Genomic DNA, 12,920 nt, shown 5'->3' with positions numbered 1-12,920 from the left:
ACCGAAATGACGGACAGCGGTTAGCTGGCGGACCACCATCATAAAGATCACAATGTTACTATTAGCACATTGGCCTGTTGTGGCGTTTACCTTGGAACGCCAGTGCAGCTTCTTCACTGTGTTTTTAGACATGGTGGCAGAGCTGAAAACAGGAAGTCAGTAAACATCATTTACATGTCATATGCCATTGAAGTCATTCCTGCTAATCTACGCACCTATGTATCACTTGAGTATCTACTGTATTTATCTATCTATCCGTCTCTCTATCTAGCTATCTATTATTTAGCTAGCAAGCTAAATAAATCAGGTGTTGCCTTTAAAGCTTCTCCTAGAATATTCTCTCAGGATTAGAATTCTCTCCCGGGACTAGAACCTTCTCTTGGGACTAAACATTTTCTGGGGACTAGTATTTTTTCTTGGGACAAGAATCTTTTCTAGTGACTAAAACCTTCTCTTGAGAGTAGAATCTTCTCTCTGGACTAGAACCTCTTCTGGCGACGAAAACCTACCTTAAAGACTAGAACCTTCACTTAGGACTACAATCTTCTCTTGCGACAAGAACCGTTTCTTGAGAGTAGACCCATTTCTGGGGACTACAGCCTTCTCAGAGGACAACTACCTTGTCTCGGGACTGAAACCTTCTCTTGAGAGTAGATTCTTCTCTCTGGACTAAAACCTCTTGGAAATAGAACCTTCTCTTGAAACTAGAACCTCTTATGGGGACCAATACGTACTCTCAAGACTAGAACCTTCTCTCAGGACAAAAACCTTTTCAAGGCACTAGTGCCTTCTCTCGAGACTAGAACCTGCACATGGAAATGAAATCTTCTCTTACAACGAGAACCTTCTCTTGAGATAAGAATCTTTTCTAGGGACTAAAAACCTCTTTTGAGAGTAGCTTCTTCGCCCTGAACTAAAACCTCTTGGGAATAGAACCTGCTCTTGAAACTAGAACCTCTTCTGTGGACCAATACGCTCTCTCAAGATTAAAACCCTCATTCAGGACAAAAACCTTATCAAGGCACTAGTACTTTTTCTCCAAATTGGAACCTGCACTTGGGAATAGAATCTTCTCTTCTCGGGACGAGAACCTCTCAAGTTAGGAATCCTTTCTAGGGACTAAAACATTCTCTTGAAAGTAGAATCTTCTCTCAGAACCAGAACCTCGCCTGGGGATAAAAACCTACGCTTAAGACTAGCACATTCTCTCAAGACCAGAACCTTCTCAAGGGACTAGTATCTTCTCTAGTGGCTACAACTTTCAATTGGGACTAGAATCTTCTCTCTTCTCTCGAGACTAGACCCTTTTCTGGGGACTAGAGCGTTCTCTTGGGACTAATATCTTCTCCTGAGAGTAGAATCTTCTCTCTGGACTAAAACCCCTTGGAATACAACCTTCTCAAAACTAGTACCTCTTTGGGGGACCATAACATTCGCTCAAGACTAGAACCTTCTCTCAAGACAAAAACCTTCTCAAGGCTATAGTACCTTCTCTCGAGACTAAAACCTGCACTAGGGAATAGAATCTCTCTCGAGATAAGCATCTTTCCTATGGACTAAACCTTTCTCTTCAGAGTAGATTCTTCTCTTGGAACTAGAACCTCTTCTGGGGGCGAAAACCTACTCTGAAGAATACAACCTTCTCTCAAGACCAGAAACCTCTCTCGGGGCAAGAACCTCAACTTGGACTAAAACCTTCTCTAATTGGTTTTGTGTTCACCTAAATACTAATCATATAAAGAGTAAACATTTATAATCATCAGATAAAAAGTGGCAAATTGTTTTTGGCGAGTATCTATTGCCCAAATATCTTAACGAACGATTGCATTAACTTTGCAGGTTGTCACTGTATGAAGTTCAGTCCATTTACTTGCATTAGTTTATATTAGTTTTTCTATGGTGTGGGCACTCATTCTTGCCTTTCATGCATGCTGACACACACACACACACACACACACACACACACTAATTGAACGCTTTCAGTCTCACACCTGCTAACATGCTAACCATAAACACCACAGACACATCCTTGGAGGTGAAGTGTCACTTTCCATGTATGTTACCTGTTTAGCGTTGTGTTGTGTTCAGTTCTTCATGTCGTCAGTTTGTGTGTATGTGTGCGTGCATGTGTCTCTCCACAAAGTTCTGTGGTTGTCACTTGCCCCTCCCTCTTTGATAGGCCCGGTCAAAGGTCGTTTGTCAGTGTGTTTAAGGTGTGTTGAAAGCAATGTGTGTGTTTGTGTATACACTAAATAAACCAAATGTGCTGTATATTCTATCAATCTATCACAGTGGTTCTTAAACTTTTTCCACCAAGTACCACCTAAAAAATTACTTTGCTTTCCAAGTACCACAATCATGACTAGCATTAAAATACCATAGCGTAGTAGGTCCAAAAACAAGACAGAGGTTGTAGTCCTAAAAAGTATATTTAATATTATTGTAAGCAACTGTAACCTTAACAGTTTGAAAATTAAACTACTTAAATGATTAAAATAAAATGTATTACATAAAACTTACAAATTGTAACAAAATAAAAGTTTGACAAAAAAGGTTCTTAAATATTAAATGTAAATCTATTGTACTGTAAAGTTAAATCCAACTCAACTGTACTTAGGCATTGATTCTTCCACATACCACTAATGGTACAAGTACCACAGTTTGAGAATCAATGATCGATCTAATTGCGATTGCCTGCAAGGACAGCCCGAAAATCATTCATTCACAGCTATTGTTCCGAATGTCCAGAAGTGTTTGGTCTGTCTGTCTGTCTGTCTATCTATCAGGGCTGCACAATTAATCAAATTTGAATCGTGATCGCGATTTTGGCTGCCACAATTAAATGAGCCTGATTGTCAGCAATTTTTTTACATTTAAAATGAGATCAGGCGGCACGGTGACCGACTGGTTAGAGCGTCAGCCTCACAGTTCTGAGGACCCGGGTTCAATCCCTGGCCCCGCCTGTGTGGAGTTTGCATGTTCTCCCCGTGCCTGCGCGGGTTTTCTCCGGGCACTCCGGTTTCCTCCCACATCCCAAAAACATGCATTAATTGGAGACTCTAAATTGCCCGTAGGCATGACTGTGAGTGCGAATGGTTGTTTGTTTCTATGTGCCCTGCGATTGGCTAGCAACCAGTTCAGGCTGTACCCCGCCTCCTGCCCGATGACAGCTGGGATAGGCTCCAAGCACGCCCGCGACCCTAGTGAGGAGAAGCGGCTCAGAAAATGGATGGATGGAAAATGAGGTCATTGCTGGATATGAAGCAATTTTGCAACCTAGTCAGCCAACCACTAGGGGGGACCCCAGCACTCCCTGCCGTGTGGTTCTCTCAGTCAGTGTCGGTGGAATTATGAGCGTTAGTCATGCCTAGAGAAGCCGGTACAGCAAAATTTGGAGCTAGCGCCTCAGAAAGGGATCAACATCCGTTCTCAGGACATATTTTGATTCAAGACAAGCGATGTTAAACAAGAAGCCATATGTTAAGAGTGCAGCAGAGTTTATTTGCCCAGCAAGGTAACACAACTAATCTGTTCAGTCATCTGGGAAAAAAAAAAACAAAAAAAAAAAACGTCAAAACACTAGACAAGAAATGTGATACCCTCAAGCCATTTCTCCAAGTGGCATTAAATACACTGCATGAACAATAAGTGTGGACAGGCCAGCCTGCAGTTGAAAAGTTTAAGTCACGCTAGCCGCCACAATGATTGTTCATTGTTCATATGAAGGATTACTGTAACATGTCGCCAATGCGCTCCGGGGATAACTTCAAAATAAAAGCCTAAAATGGCAATAATGTCCAATGTATTAATATGTGAAGCTTTTTTTCCTGTAATTCCCAGGAACTTGAAGGTCTCGACGGTTGACACAAGGCAGCTGGACAACGTGAAGTCCACGATCATCTCTACAGTCTTGAGCGTATTCAGCTCCAGGTTGTGTCGCCGCACCACAGCTTCAGCCGCTCCAGCCACTCCACTTTCTGTCAATATGCAGACTCGTCATCGTCCATGATGAGGCCGATGACAGTGGTGTCATCTGCAAACTTCAGGAGTTTGACAGCCGGGTGCGTTGAGGTGCAGTCGTCCGTGTAGAGAGAAGAGCAGCGGAGAGAGGACACAACCTTGGGGCGCCCCAGTGCTGATGCTGCGTGTGGATGAGGTGGCCTCCCCCAGCCTCACCTGCTGTGTCCTGCCCGTCAGGAAGCTGTAAATCCACTGGCAGATGGCAGGTGAGCCGCTGAGCTGGAGAAGCTTGGAGGAAAGGACTTCAGGGATGATGGTGTTGAACGCTGAGCTGAAGTCCATGAACAGGATCCTCGCGTAGGTCCCTGCACTGTCGAGGTGTTCTGGGATGGAAGTGCAGTCCCATGTTGACTGCATCATCCGCAGACCTGTTCGCTCGGTAGGCAAACTGCAGGGGGTCCAGCAGGGTACATGTGACGCTCTTGAGGTGGTCCAGCACGAGACGTTCAAAGGACTTCATGACCACAGATGTCAAGGCGACAGGCGTGTAGTCATTTAGACCCGAGATTGTAGGTTTCTTGGGGACTGGAATAATGGTGGAGCGTTTGAAACAGGATGGTACTTCGCACAGTTCCAGAGATCTATTGAATATCTGTGTGAAGACCGGAGCGAGCTGATCCGTGCAGACTTTGAGGCAGGATGGGGACACATGGTCTGGACCTGCCGCTTTGTCAATCTTTTGTTGTTTGAAGATGTGTCTCACATCCTGTTCGTGGATGGTTAACGCAGAAGTCAGAGGTGTGATAGTGGTCGGTGGTGCGGCTGTGTGGGTGTGGGGTGTGAAAGTGTCCTTTTCAAATCTGCAGTAGAAGGTATTCAAGTCGTTGGCTAGTGTGCTATTGTTCTCAGCTTGGGGGGATCGTCGCTTGTAATTTGTCAGCGATTGGAATGCATGCCAGACTGATTTAGTCATTAGCGCTAAACTGTTTTTCCAACTTTGCTGGATAGTTCCTCTTTGCAACGTTAATTTCTTTAGTCAGCAGGTTTCTAGCGCGATTATACAGGGCCCTGTCCCCGCTCTGATATGCGTCCTCCAAGGCTTGGCGAAGCTGCTTAAGTTTGGCAGTGAACCACGGCTTGTTGTTGTTGAATGTGCGAAATGACTTTGTTGGTACACATACCTCTTCACAGAAACTGATATAGGATGTGACAGTATCCGTATATTCATCCAGGCTGCCAGCTGAATTTTCAAAGACACTCCAGTATGTGCAGTCTGAACAGCTTTGAAGTTCCATCTTTGCTTCATTGGTCCACTTTTTCACTGTTTTCACTGTAGGCTTCGCGCATTTAAGTTCTTGCCTGTACGTCGGTATTAAGTGAATCAAGCAGTGATCAGACGAGCCCAGGGCTGCACGAGGTATAGCACGGTATGCATTTTTTAGCGTAGTATAGCAGTGGTCCAAAATGTTATTTTCCCTGGTAGGATAGTCGATGTGCTGCTTGTATTTAGGGAGTTTGTGGTTGAGTTTAGCTTTGTTAAAGTCCCCGAGAATAATGAGGGGTGAGTCCGGGTGTTTTTTTTCAATTTCGTTGACTTGTTCGGCGAGCGTTAGCAGTGCGGTGTTCGTGTTAGCTTGAGGCGGGATGTACACCCCAGCCAGGATGAATGATGCGAACTCATGCGGCGAGTAGAATGGCTTACAGTTCAAAAACAGCGACTCCAAATGCAGGCTGCAGTGTGTGCTGAGCTCCATGACGTCCGTACACCATTTTTCGTTGATATAGAAGCATATCCCTCCGCCTTTTGTTTTCCCCAATGATTCCATGTCGCGGTCTGCTCGGTGAAGATGGAAGCCGGGAAGCATGACGGCGCCATCGAGTACAGCGTCACAAAGCCAGGTCTCCGTAAAGCACATGGCGGCGGAACGTCCGAAGTCTTTACTGGTCTTTATCAGAAGATGAAGCTCGTCCATTTTGTTGGGTAGGGAGCGTACATTCGCGAGGTGGATCGACAGGAATGCCAATCTGTATCCTCTCCTGCGGAGTTTCACCTGGATGCCGGCTCGCTTCGCCTCCATGCGGCGAAGACCACGGACGCCGCTCAGGTGAGTAACTCGGGGAAAAAACTGAGCGGATTTGCGAAAGTTCGTGAAAGAAAGTCCGGAGTAGCCTCCTCGATAGTTAGCAAGTCTCCCCTTGTGTGAGTGAGTCGTGTAATGTCTCCAAAGGCGAACGAAAAACACAAAAACAATACTAGAGAGCGCGTAACCGAGGCGGCCACACTGGTAGGCGCCACCTTGTATCCTCACTACAATACAATTACAATATTGATCCAAAGAATCGTGGTTATTATTTTGGCCATAATCATGCAGCCCTTCTCTCTATCTACTGAGCAACAATTTTTCCAAATGTTTAGTCAAACGCCAACTAGCCTTCTAACCACCAATATGGCTATTTAGTGGAAGTTAGGGATGGTATTAGCATAGTGTTGTTTCCACTAGTTAAGTGGTAGGTGAGTTAATTAACCAATTTATATGATGTAATTTTTCCTACAGTGACGTCACGTTAGCACCTAAATGATTGGGTCAAGTCAACTGTTAGCTTAGCATAAAACTATGGACAACAACAACAAATGCAAGGTAAAAATGTAAAGGCATCACATTGCGTCACAAGTCATCACGCACACACATACATACATAGAAACACTACGAATAGAAGGGGGGGTTCCGAGACCAGACGCGCACGCGCACGCACACAACCTGCAATAGTGAGCCCGCCCCCTTTGCGCGTGCCTGTCTGACAATGTGCTGACAGCGTCGTTTTGACCTGCAACGCACGCGCGCTCTCTCACGTGCACGCGCCTACACACAAAACGCAAAACGTTCACACGCACAAAACCGCGCCTGCACATCGCTTACCGTCATGCTCGTCCACGGTGCGGCCGCTTCGCGGTGTTCCTATCCCGGCGTGGAGCTGCCCGACGCCTCGCTCAAGGCTGCGGCAAGGTTCATCCGCGCGTGCGTGCGGAAGGGGATGAGGGTTTGTTGCAAAGGCGCGTGCCCGACGATCACTGCAGGTGAGGATGCAAAGCAGCGAGACGTTGAAACGCTCACGTGAGTGAGAGTGTTCGCTACACTATCCTTATCTCTCTCTCTCTCTCTCTCTCTCTCTCTCTCAGGCGCGTGTGCGAAGATAGCAAGCGTACATACGCGTGGAGGGCGGGTAGGGGGCGTGGCAGCAGGAAAGGAAGCCGGAAGTGAAAGTAGGACGTAGGGATGTGCGTGTGTTCGTGTGTGTGTTAATGAGTGTCAGTAATACAATTCAGGGATTACCTCACACACACACACACACACACACCACTGAAGTCCTCTCATACACGCTACACTAACGAAGTTCTCATACATACGACAGAAAAGCTTTAATACACAGTACTGAATGATTTTTCGTTCACACAGATTATTGAAACGCTTTCATACATAGGTCTACTACTGATTTTTTTCCCATTCAGACGCACAGTAGCCTAGTGATACACACTCATCCACACAACTGAAATGCTCTCTCTTGCTGTCTGTTCACCACTTCTCTGTAACCTGCTAACCATGAGCTTTTGTTCACCTGTTTTTTTTTCTTGTTTTTGCCATCTGTTTTTTTATTGTTGTTTTTTTCTGCTGTCTGAAATCTGTTTTTGCCATCTTAAATTATTTTCCACCTGCCCGGCTTGTATTTTCTATTTTGCAGTGGCGGAGGGTGAGTTTTGGACCTGGGCCTTCAGTGACCTAATCCATTTCAACACCATTACACCTACAGTATAACACCATCAAGTCGCAAAATAATATACAAAAATAATACATAACCATGTGTGACATTAAAGAAGAGACAGAGGCATTTTGCATACTGTATGAAGTCGAGTTTTTCCTTGAAAAGTCACCTGAAACATGTATGTTTAATCATGTCCGACGTCTTCCTCCACAGTAAGTTTCAGGAGCACACTAATATAAAAATGCTGTGCCACCATTGCACCACATCCATTCATCCATCCATTTTCCATACCGCTTATCCAGTGACGTGCGGTTAGGGTAGGCAAGTGAGGCAGAGCCTCATTGCCCACTGGTGGTCTTTCCTTTCCACTGCATGTGAATAGTAAAAAAAAAAACTTATCCATCCATTTTCTGAGCCGCTTCTCCTCACTAGGGTCGCGGCCGTGCTGGAGCCTATCCCAGCTATCATCGGGCAGGAGGCGGGGTACACCCTGAACTGGTTGCCAGCCAATCGCAGGGCACACATAAACAAACAACCATTTGCACTCACATTCACACCTACGGGCAATTTAGAGTTGTCAATTAACCTACCATTTCATTGTCTGTCTGTCTATCTATCTATCTATCTATCTATCTATCTATCTATCTATCTATCTATCTATCTATCTATCTATCTATCTATCTATCTATCTATCTATCTATCTATCTATCTATCTGTGCAGTGTGCAGTTCATCTCTATAATATTTTTTTTTTTAATTGAACTACTTAATAAAAGATTTACACTATTCACGTGTGAGCATGATTGACATGAACTCATGAATGCCAGTGATGTGAATGTGATTGACGTGCTCGCGTGAATGCATTTGAGTAGTGTTAATGAGAGCAGGACTCATGTGTATGAGTGTTTGAGTAGTCCTTATGAAAGCCTTTCAGTAGTTTGTGTGTGCGTGAAAGCATTTGAATAGTAAGTGTGAGAGCTAATCCTGAATAATGTCCCTAACGGCCCCTCATACATTCATACTCGCATTCACACCTTCAGGCAATTTAGAGTTTTCAATCAACCTACCATGCATGTTTTTGGGATGTGGGAGGAAACTGGCGTACCCAGAGATAACCCACAGGCACAGAGAGAATATGCAAAACTCCTTGTCTGTTATTTACATTTGTTTGATGATCTTCAAAGAGTGGAAACTATGCAAAAAAAAAGAGAATTTCACAAGGGTGCAAATACTGTTTCACCACCATTTTGCTCCATATGTATTCTATATATCATAGAATTACGGCTACAGTGCGTTTGGTCCTGAAACATTGCGAGTTCAGCATCTTTGTCTCCTCACCGTCTGTTGTTCTCACGTTCACGCGCGCACGCAGACTGCAGTTGCTCTCTTGTGCGGTCGGAGGCAGCAGAGCACCATTGATTGTGTCAGAGCAACCCGTGCATCAGGTTATACTTATCCATCCATCCATCCATCCATTTTCTTTACTGCTTATCCTCGCTAGGGTCGCGGGCTGCTGGAGCCTATTCCAGCTAGCGTCGGGCGGGAGGCGCGGTACACCCTGAACCGGTCGACAGCCAATCGCAGGACACATAGAAACAAACAACCATTCGCACTCACATTCACACCTACGGGCACGCACCGGAGAAAACCCACTCAGGCACGGGGGAGAACATGCAAACGCCACACAGGCGGGGCCGGGATTTGAACCCCAGTCCCTAGGACTGTGAGGCAGATGTGCTAACCAATCTCCACCGTTATGTTACCATGAAAATAAATAGGACGAATGCGTCCAGTTTGTATTATTTTATTCGGGGGAAAAAAAAATCTCAAAAATAAATAAATAAAAAACTTAAATCAATCTCACTCGAAAAGTCCTGAGCCTAGCCTTTTTGAAAATAAAAAGAAAATGACATTTATAGATAATTTTGTAATGGAACTTACATTTGCCGAACAGTTCACATTTTTAAACTATTATTTATTCATTTATTTAATTTATATTCCTTAACAATGTCTAATATATTGTATTGTTTTTGGTCTACTGAATATATCGTTGTTAGAGCTGTAGTGTATGTTACAACATTGTTTTTAATAATATGTAAACGTTTTTGTTTAAATAAGGTATAAATAACACAAACATTGACACACACACACGCATGAAAATGTGCAAGTCTGCAATTATGGTCCAGCGACATCACAAATGACAAGTTGCTTGACAAACAGGAAAAGAGGCAAATCTGGGATTATCTGATTACACAAAGCACACAGACACTATCATACAAATACACACAAAGAAAAGGAATAGGTAGCAAGGGCAGTGGCGGTTCTGGTGGGGAGCGGTGGGCAAATGCCCCGCTAGGCTGGACCGCCCTGCAACCCCCCCACCAACACCACCTTGAAAAAATGGATATGATGTGATCAGAGTGGTCTGTTCAAAATTTTGATCTGCACACACCAACTTACCCCGTTTACGATTGTAGTGCGGCCCCCCTGAAAACACCCTTGGACACAGTCTGGCCACACCGCTAAAAATGGGCTAGAACCACCATTGAGTGAGGGACAAAGGTAATGAGACGAGAGGAGGACATGTGAAGGTGAACGTTGGTTCAGTTCATCCTCAATTTCATGTCAAGTGTTCGTCAAGTCCTGCTGGCTCCACTGTGACGTCATCAAGCTTTGCGCTAAACAGCTTGCTGCTAGTTACCTTTTACACTAGTTCACCACAATCACAAGTGACACTAAAACATTCACACCCATTGTTCATGTCAGGTGTGATTGTGTTTACGTGTCAGTTGTGATGGTTTTTACATCAGGTGTGATTGTGTTTATGTGTCAGGTGTGATTATGTTTACATGTCAAGTGTGATTTTATTCATGTCAGGGGTGATTGAGTTCACGTCAGGTGTGATTGCATTTACGTTTCAGGTGTGATTGCATTTACGTGTCAGGTGTAATTGCGTTTACATATGAGGTGTGATTGTGTTCATATGTTAGGTGTGATTCTATTCACTTAAGTGTGATTATATTAATGTTAGATGTGATTGTGTTCATACAGTATTAGTGTTTGTGTTTGCATGTCAGGTGTGATGTGTTAATGTCTAGTATGATTGTCTTCACGTCAGGTGTGATTGTGTTGTTGTCAGGTATAATCTTTGACATTTTTTACAGTCATATTTCTATTCTGTCTGTGCCTTTAATTTGTTTGCAGCTGTCCTCCCCTTTAACACACTGAGCCCTTTTCCTATTTAATCCCCAATTGGGGCGGGGGGGGGGGGGGGGGGTCAGAGAGAGAGCGAGGCAGAGAGAGAGAGAGAGAGAGAGAGATGAGCATAGGAGAGGAGAGTAGGAGGAGGAGAGATGAAGAGATTCAGATTAGTGAAGCCGAACTGAATTTCTCTCCTGTCAGCCTCTTGTTCTCGTTTGCCATCATTCAGCCTAATAACATAAGGATAAAACTGAACACATCAGATGAAACTGAGTGATGAGCAGCTGGGGCAACTGGACCAAGTGGACCAGGCCAGTATGCAAAGTTTTGTTTGTTTGGTGTGTAAGAAGCCATGAAGATGGTATAAAAATTATTGTCTGAAGTGGACCACCAGAAGACATGCAGCACAACCACAAAAGTAAGTTTATCTATCTATCTATCTATCTATCTATCTATCTATCTATCTATCTATCTATCTATCTATCTATCTATCTATCTATCTATCTATCTATCTATCTATCTATCTATCTATCTATCTATCTATATGATGGTACTAATGTTAGCAGTAATATATTTTTGATGGTAAACCTAACAATAACATTAACAATGTTAACACTAATATTAGCACAAATGTGATCACTAAACTGTATTATAAATGCATCCCTATGGGGGAACAGACCAGTACTAGGCGGGTCCCAAGCCCGGATCAATGCAGAGGGTGGTGTCAGGAAGGGCATTCGGCTTAAAACTTTGCCAAACAATTATGAGCGTTCATCCTAAAAATTTCATACCGGATCGGTCGTAGCCCGGGTTAACAACATCTGCCATCTGTGCTGTTTACCCACAGGACACTGATGGAAATGTAGCTACTGTGAGTTGAAGATGAAGGAGACAAGGAGAGCATGTCTTTAGGCAGAAAGAGCATAGGAAAGCAAAGAGCCTGAAACTCAAAGTAGGGACTTAGAAGGCTAGGACTATGACAGAAAAAGTGAGGGAGTTGGTTTACATGATAATTAGGAGAAAGGTGTATTGTGTGTCAATCACCACCCGGTGGTGTGTTGGCTCCGATTGATAGGGGAAGATGCCGCACCCACCTGGAAGACCCATTTGTATTGTGAGGGACCCCTGTGAAGTTCCCTGTCAGAAGGCGTTTCAACTCCCACCTCTGGCAGAACTTCAACCATGTCCCATTGGATGCAGGTGACATTGATTCCGAGTGGGCCGTGTTCTGTGCCTCTGTTGTTGAGGCAGCCAACCACAACTGTGGCATAAGGTGGTCAGTCCTTGTTGTGGTGGCAATCCCCAAATCCTTTGGTGGACACTGGACACCAACGGTGAGGGATACAGAAGAATCCTATTGGGCCTTTTTGGCCTGTGGGATTCCGGAGGCAGCTGATGAGTACTGGCAGGCCAAGTAGAATCCAGCTTTGGTGATCGCTGAGGTAAAAACTCAGGGGTGGGAGGAGTTAGGCGAGGTCAGGGACAAGGACCTCTGGATGGCTTTGAGGAAATTCACGTCCACTCTCCGGCATTTCAGGTAGGGAAACAGTACACCATCAACACTGTGTATACTGGGGATGGGGGCACTGCTGACTTCAACTCATAACATTGTGAGTCGGTGGGGAGAATACTTCGAAGACCTCCTCAATTCCACTGACACACGTTCCTATGAGGAAGCAGGGTTTGGGGATTCTGAGGTGGGCTCTTATATTTCTGGGGTTGAGGTCGCTGAGGTGATTAAAAAGCTCTTTGGTGGCAGGGTCCTGGGTGTGGATGAGATCCGCCCGGTGTTGCTAAAGGCTCTGGATGTTGTGGGGATGTCTCGGTTGACAAGCTTCTTTTGATGAGAGCCTGCCCTAAGTGGAGGGGTTTAAATATCTTTGGGTCTTTTTTATAAATGAGAGAAGAATGGAGTGGAAACTTAACAGGCATATCAGTGCAGCGTCAGCAGTGATGGGGACTCTGTATCGGTCTGTCGTGGTCAGTCAAGTCAAGCTTATT

The 12,920-nt window shown here is 44.6% G+C and overlaps 2 protein-coding genes across 7 annotated transcripts in view; one reads left to right on the top strand and one right to left on the bottom strand.

The window, feature by feature from the left end:
* The window catches only part of magixa (MAGI family member, X-linked a), a 58,622-nt gene extending 51,604 nt beyond the window's left edge, over positions 1-7,018 (bottom strand). For 4 of the 5 annotated variants that reach the window (XM_061788901.1, XM_061788921.1, XM_061788937.1 and 1 more), the window contains exons 1-2: positions 6,879-7,018; positions 91-142 (exon numbers count right to left, since the gene is read on the bottom strand). In XM_061788901.1, coding sequence (XP_061644885.1) covers positions 91-132 — 42 coding nt within the window. In that variant the 5' untranslated portion in view covers positions 133-142; positions 6,879-7,018. Of the gene's footprint in view, positions 1-90; positions 143-2,063; positions 2,133-6,878 lie in introns of those variants that run through there. The other variant, XM_061788912.1, reaches the window with a different exon arrangement.
* Positions 7,019-11,035: 4,017 nt separating this feature from the next.
* The window catches only part of cacna1fb (calcium channel, voltage-dependent, L type, alpha 1F subunit), a 79,727-nt gene continuing 77,842 nt past the window's right edge, over positions 11,036-12,920 (top strand). For both annotated transcript variants that reach the window (XM_061788675.1, XM_061788668.1), the window contains exon 1: positions 11,036-11,337. In XM_061788675.1, the coding sequence (XP_061644659.1) occupies positions 11,319-11,337 (19 nt within the window). In that variant the 5' untranslated portion in view covers positions 11,036-11,318. The remainder of the gene's footprint in view (positions 11,338-12,920) is intronic.

The sequence above is a fragment of the Phyllopteryx taeniolatus genome, chromosome 1, assembly GCF_024500385.1.
Source record: "Phyllopteryx taeniolatus isolate TA_2022b chromosome 1, UOR_Ptae_1.2, whole genome shotgun sequence".
Taxonomy (NCBI): Eukaryota; Metazoa; Chordata; class Actinopteri; order Syngnathiformes; family Syngnathidae; genus Phyllopteryx; species Phyllopteryx taeniolatus.
This window is presented reverse-complemented; position numbering and strand designations above follow the sequence as displayed.